This window comes from Vigna umbellata, chromosome 3 (genome assembly GCF_029865625.1).
Source record: "Vigna umbellata cultivar VRB3 chromosome 3, Vumbellata_1.0, whole genome shotgun sequence".
In the NCBI taxonomy this organism is placed as follows: Eukaryota; Viridiplantae; Streptophyta; class Magnoliopsida; order Fabales; family Fabaceae; genus Vigna; species Vigna umbellata.
The window spans coordinates 32,686,660-32,693,591 of NC_142167.1; the positions used below are offsets into that span (position 1 = coordinate 32,686,660).

The 6,932-nt window shown below is 30.5% G+C and overlaps 1 protein-coding gene across 1 annotated transcript; it reads right to left on the bottom strand.

Annotated features, from left to right (window-relative positions):
* Nucleotides 1-2,500: 2,500 nt before the first annotated feature.
* On the bottom strand, nt 2,501-6,679 carry LOC124831079 (RNA-binding KH domain-containing protein). Its single transcript, XM_047304971.2, has 12 exons — nt 6,420-6,679; nt 5,386-5,686; nt 5,202-5,312; nt 5,046-5,114; nt 4,757-4,813; nt 4,564-4,602; nt 4,342-4,446; nt 4,170-4,252; nt 4,005-4,086; nt 3,242-3,385; nt 2,969-3,040; nt 2,501-2,849 (listed from the first exon to the last, which is right to left on the bottom strand). Exons 2-12 carry the CDS (start codon nt 5,668-5,670, stop codon nt 2,727-2,729), a joined length of 1,170 nt encoding a protein of 389 aa, XP_047160927.1. The 5' UTR covers nt 5,671-5,686; nt 6,420-6,679; the 3' UTR covers nt 2,501-2,726.
* Between the last annotated feature and the right edge of the window lie 253 nt (nt 6,680-6,932).

Consider the following 6,932-nt stretch of genomic DNA (forward strand, 5'->3'; position numbering starts at 1 on the left):
ATATATATATATATATATATAATGAGAAAAGGTTAATAATTGGAAAATTAACATAATTTACTTTTTTGATAGAAAATAATTTTATTGAACTACGATAAATAACTTCAAACAATTTTTTCAGCATTATATTTGACATGTTCTTTGGAAATGATTTTTTCATTGTTGTATATTTTTACAATGAGATAACGTTATTTTGAAATTATTTACAAATAAATGGGTAAAGTGCAATGCCTTTATTTCTTCAATTTACTCTAATTCAGAATAAAATTTAAAATCGTACAGAATAAAATAAATTCAATTTTTCATAATTATAATAAATATGTAAATTATAATATATAAGTGTTGACAAATATATAAGTTATCTTTCATGCATATATTTGATCATATTAATTTTTATATAAGTTGTTTTAAATTGAAATAAAATGGTTAAAGTTAGATATACAAATAAAGATGCAAAAATAATTTGAGAGAACTGAAAAGGTGTTCTTATTTACAAATTGAAAATCGGAGACAATAATGATAACAATATGATCTTTTGAATGGTAACGATGTTCCGAAGTGAAACAGTGAAACCAAAGAAACACATGAGCCGACAATTACGAAGATTAGAAAACACTTTATACGACACCAAATCCAAAGCTATGATCATGTCAATAACGCAATTATATTGGCTCAACCATACATATTATAATATTTTTAATCTCATTATGCAACGTATATTCTTATATTATTCCCCTCACCAACCAAAACATATATAATTATTATACATTTTTAATATATTTGATAATTTATCAATGATTATCCTAAATTTACATTTTATAAACTTTTTAATTAATTAATTTATTAGTTAATGATATTTTTTCTTACATCACATCCAATCTTTTCTTCTTCCATTTCATAATCAAAACGCTAAAAAAAATTATTTATAAATAGTATAACTTTCGACCAAAAGTCAATCAAGAATAACATACAATTTCAGACTTTTCTAAAATCAAATCAAGATGAAAACGAACGATTAAATCACTCGTATATTTCTCACCAAATCTAAGGAAAAAAATTTGAAAAACAAAAGTTATTTTTTCTTCTTCAAGCACAAACTTTATCAATAATGTTATTCAATTTGTCAACAACCTTTTGAAATAAAAACAAACAACCAAAATGCTTATACATGCATCCTGTGTGTGATTGAGTTTTGATGAAGAGGTCAAGAAAAAAGAAGATAAAATTCTCTTCACTTGGGATTTTAAAAATCAAAAGTCTAAATTCCATTTTTGTTCAATAAATTTAAAATAATTATTCAATATTTTTCTTCAATTTATTCTGAACTCAACGTGATCTTTCATATTTTTTAAAAAGACTTAATTTAATACATGCTCACGTTATTAACTTTCACCTTAGGATGGGGAGTTGAACATTTGCGTTTGAATATTTTAAAAATATATAAAACTGTAATGAGTAAAAAAATAGATTAAAAAAATAATTACAAAAATTGTTATTAAGCAGAGAAAGAAAAGAAGAGAGGAAATATGCCATTAATAGAATTATTTTGAACTTATATAGATTCTATTTGGAATCATTTTGTAAGACTAAATTATTATTTTTAAAAGATAAAACAATGAAATTGAATAAATTAGATTATTTTTTACAAAAATAAACTTATTTCTCTTATAAAATTCTTTAAATAAATACATCTGCCCTTTATTTCATTTACTGTTTTCTTTGGGGTTGAAAAGTTAGCCAGAATTTCAATTCAGTATTTAAAAAGCCAAATTTTAATATAATTTGTTTTCATTTTTTCATAGTTTGAAAAAGAAAGGAGACAATTCAGTATCACGATTCACAATTCCGAATTCTCAAATGTTATAGAATTTATTTATATAATTTTTTAAAAAAAGTTTAATGTAAAAAATGGAATAAATTAAAATAGTAGACATCTTAATATTTTTCCTATATAAAGATGGTCAAACGCGGTTGGTATTATTTTGATACCATTTATTATTTTGACTTTAGACACAGAAAGAACAAATTGGGGACTGACTTCTCTATGAATCACCGAAAGCTGTTCCAATCTCAAATTAATTGAAAACAAAGAATAAATTTATAAATTGATTTAAATATTGAAAGTATATGTTGATATTTTCTTATAATTTTAAGTTACAAAATTAGAAGGTTCAGATTGAAACAGCTGAACAAAATAAACACATTTCTTCCAATAAAAATAATTTTTTATTTATTTTAAAAAATAGTATTCCAAAGTATAAAAATATAGTGCATATAAGAATTTGTGGCCAAAAAGGGCCCCATTTATTATTAAATAAAAATCAGAGTGTTAATTTGATGGACAAAGTTGAAACCCATTACAGTAAGTAACATGGTAATGTTGAACAAGTTTCAACAAAAACACACTTGTGCTGACTGAATGAAGCACAATGAAAAGCAAACAAAAGAAGTTCAGAATGTTGTTATTGCAATATGCAAAGCAGAAAATTGGTCAGCAAACAAACCAAAATTTGTTGGTTGTGGCACTTCCAAAACCAAACAGTTAATCATTGAACATAGGTTGTAGGGAGCATAAAAGCAGTTCTCAACTCCTCAAATGAGTATTCGAATTATCTTATCTAGATAAAGTAAACAAAAAAATACAACATCTTAAACTAAAATTAATTTTAATTCAATATTTAAATAAAAATAAAAATATATATAATATATAAAATTAAAAATGAAGATTACGCCGAAGACCTTTGCTTCTTGGATTTCTTTCCTGATGCGTGTTCTGAGGATCCCATAATATATGTCTCCGCATTTAGATTTTCTTCAGATTTTCGCTTCCCAAGCTTCTCTGTTTTTTTCTGCAGACGGCCCCATTTTTTAATACAAGCGAGATAATTTATTTAAAGAGAAAATGCCGGTGTGGCAAAGAAAGCCTACAATTTAAACCAATCAAGCAAGAAAATAACAACAAAATTACCTTTAAGGACTTTGTAATGTCAGCTACGTTGTTGTTAGCATCCTCTGATTTATCCACCAGGTTTACGGGCTCCTAAAGAGAGCAAACAAAAATTTAACAAAACAACATGAAGAAGACTATAAAGTAAACAATTTAACCAAACATAGTTGTTGTTTTTTATAGACAAATGTTAGTTGTTAGTATTTTGTTAATAAGGAGAATTGATCGGTAGTGTAACTCGAAACACAGTAAATATTTAGTATAGAAAATTGCAAATGACATGTTGCCATTAACCTTTGGAGGGATGAAGGCCTCTTCTCGTTTCCTTTTGTTTTCAGCAGTTTTTTCAGCCTGTTTCTCCCGCTTCTCTTGCCATATCTTTGCCGATTTTCTCTTGTTACTCAAAAAGTATTCTCCAGTTTCTAATTGTATATCAATCTGAAATGTAGCATAAATTACAAAAGACGCAAAATTAACAAGCAAAATACCAGAAGAATAGTGTCAAAAACTTGGAATTATATATACATACAAAACATAAACGAAAGAAAAATCATATAAGCATGCCAGAAAAAAAAAGTTGTGGAATTGATGTTGTCATCTTATTTAAAGATCAAGAAAATGTTCATATATTCACAAATCCTAGATAATGCACACTTGACCAAGAGGTGATCATATCAATTCCTGAAGATAACGCTCGAGATTGAATATCAATTATAATTCATATTCACTGTGTCTATTGCCTTCATTGAAACAAGTACCAAATAAGGTAGAGTATGCTACCTCATAATATCAGCCACAGATAAAATAGTAGGTCTCATCTTTAACAAATTAATTTAAGAGAAAATAGATCAAGCACTAATCACAACAGAGCCAGACATAGAAGGTGGATCAGTAGGGTATTACTAAGGTAATTGAGTTCTTGAGAACCATTAAAATGTAATTCTTCTTAGAAAACCATTAGGCAAATTTAAACCAAAAGGAATTTAATTAATCATTCATATCTTAATCATAATTGGAAGAAATCCAACTAGATCATATATATCAGAAGATGTCTCACCTTGCTGGGCTGTTGTGGTGGAGGGAATGGAGTGTATTCTTTCTTCTGTTTAGAGTTAAACTTCTTTTGCTTAACGTTTTTCCTAGATAAAGATATGCAGAGTCAATGAAACTGAAGCCGAGGATGAGAACTTTGCATTTAAAAATTATCAAATAAAAGGCATACTTCTTGAATTTTGGAAGGAACCTATCCCAGTTTTCCTGGGCAAGTTCCGGGTTCTTTTCAAGTTCTTTCTTCATCATAAGAACCTGACCAAGTTAAAAAGAGAAATAAGATATTTTATATACCGGAAATCTATACCATAAAAATCAGCTTGATAAAATACATATCAATTAACCTTAATGTTGTATACAGGATGCATTTTATTCAGCATGCATTCTTCAACAATCCTTCTGATTTGTTTCAAACCTTTAAACGAACCCATAGCAGCAACTGTGTTTCCCTGTGGAATTGCATGAGAAATACAAAGAAATCAGCTCTTTCTATACCACACTCATATCATAGTGCAAGTAAATGTAAAGTCTTCACATTCTAAACAATGAAGTAAATTCAAAATTACCTGGACGAGAATGTAGCAGCCAGTGAGTATTTCAAGAGCCTGCACGCCAGTATTACAGTTGGAGAAAAGTGAGTTACAAAGTTGAAGCCATCTATTGATAGTAGTATGCAGTACAGTAAAACCAAAGCTAGAATGTAAGAACAAAGGGGTCATCCCCATTGCTGCAAAAATAAAATCTTAAAAAATAGCATACTTTTAGGGTGGCAGAATTGGGACCCACAAGATGTTGTCTCCTTTTTACAAATCGCTCCTGCAGTCAGAAAATCAAGTGAACTTCCTACCATCAAACATACTTCCTTAAAATGCTTCAAGAGAGAATAAAAGAATTACATGTAAGCACAAATTAAAAAAAAAAAAAAAAACTGTTGAAACAGGGGAATCCAAAGAACAAAGCAACACTCAATCCAAACACAGGACTCGCAGAGGCACTGGTATTGAATATTCGACCATAAAACATTAAACACAAAAACATCAGCAAATACCTTATTGCGAACCAAGCCACTGATTTTAATGATATCACATTGCATTTCATCATCAAGTATTTTTATGGCCTGAGAACAAAGAAGAGGACATTATCATAACTGAAATTTGAAAGAAAGCGAGAGAAACCAGAGAAAGAAAGGCACATATATACATACCTGAGGAGCAGAAACACTTCTTGAGAGAAGCCTGATGAGATCCCTGGCTTTGACGATAATATAGGGATCTCTAGTCTTTCTGGTGGTTGAAACTGTCATGGAACCCTCGACCTGTAACAAGTGAAAGTGGAATTAGGATTTGGAAATCAGAGAAAAGGATAAGTGAAGGGGAGTGAGTGTGTACAAGGTTCAGTTCACAAGCGATGCCATATTGTTTGAGAGCAGATTTGACAGTAGGCCATGCTTCTTGGAGATACTTTTCGCGGTATTGAGGGAAGAGGGTGGAGAAGGAACTGACTTCGAGCATGCCACCTTCGTTCCAAGAAGGGTCGAACTTCTCCACCTTCCAGTGGTCAATGTTAGGGTCATCATCCCATGGCTTCGGTTTATCGTGCTTTCCCTTTCTCTTCTCTTTCTTCTGAAATTCTTCTTCCTCCACGCCATTCTCATCCTCTTCAAGGTTTCTCATCGCTCCAGTTATATCTCTACAATGCAAATGCTTCTTCTGTTAGGTTTTCAAGTTTGTGTGGAATTAGGGATGGCATCAGGTTGGGTGAGCACATATACTAGTTATCCACTACCCGACTCCAATTCATTACCGTCCCATTAGATACAACTAAAAAAATTAGCAATAGCGAAGAATTTCTTAAAACCCACAGGTATACATAGCTATCCACCAATTTTTTATAAAAATTATTTTATAGTTTTTTAGATCCAAATAAAACTAGAACAAAAAATCCAAACCCAGATCTTCTCCCAAGAACCACAATCGCAATAACTTCAAACCAAACCCAGAACTTCATGGGTTCAATGAAATGCTAAACAAGGCAAACCATATTTTCATTTAGTTGATCCAGCAGACTATATAACTTCATCAAAACCAAGACTTCATTCACCGCAAATACAAAAGCCACATGAATCCAAATGAAATCAAATAATCTAACAGACTATATAATTTCATCAACAAATACATTTCAGAATTAACAGAAAACTAAGAGATAAACTTCAGCAATTAAACATGTTACATAACCAAGCTCTTTAACTTTTTTCAACACTTAAAGATTCAAACCAATATCCATCAATCAAAACATCATTCCCACTGCGTGGTCTAACATTTATTGCCACCTTCGTGAAGTTTCCAGGGCTAAGACTCAAAATCAAACCAAACCTCTCTTGACAGATAAAAAAATAATGGAAACAGAGAGGGAGAATATGAACCTCGTTGGCGCCTGCAAATGTGGGAATTTGACAGCACAGGGGGATGAGCAGTGGGCTGAGGCGTGCGCGGTGGTGGCTACGGTGAGGAGGCTAACACTGTTTTAACCCTCGAGCATAAAAAAATTACCTTCTAAACCAGAAAACGTGAGAATTCAGCAGCATACACAGGCGATGAAGTTTAGGGATAGGGTGGGTTTAGGGTTTATGCAGCACGCAAAAGCTCATTTTGATTAGATCGGGAATAGATATAAATTATAAATTATTATTTTTATTTTAAACGGATACGAGGAGTACCACAGTATTTTAGTCGTTAATCATTATATATACCATTTAAAATATCCACTATTCAACATACTTTAAATAGCTTTAAACTTCCCTCTTCTTCTTCTTCATGTTTGAAAATCTCAATTTTAACCAGTGTAATTAGATTTTTATGTTTTAAAATATTGTACAATTTAGTTATTAATACAGCACTAATCATGTTAATTTATGTTTCAGGTATAATAGGTTTTT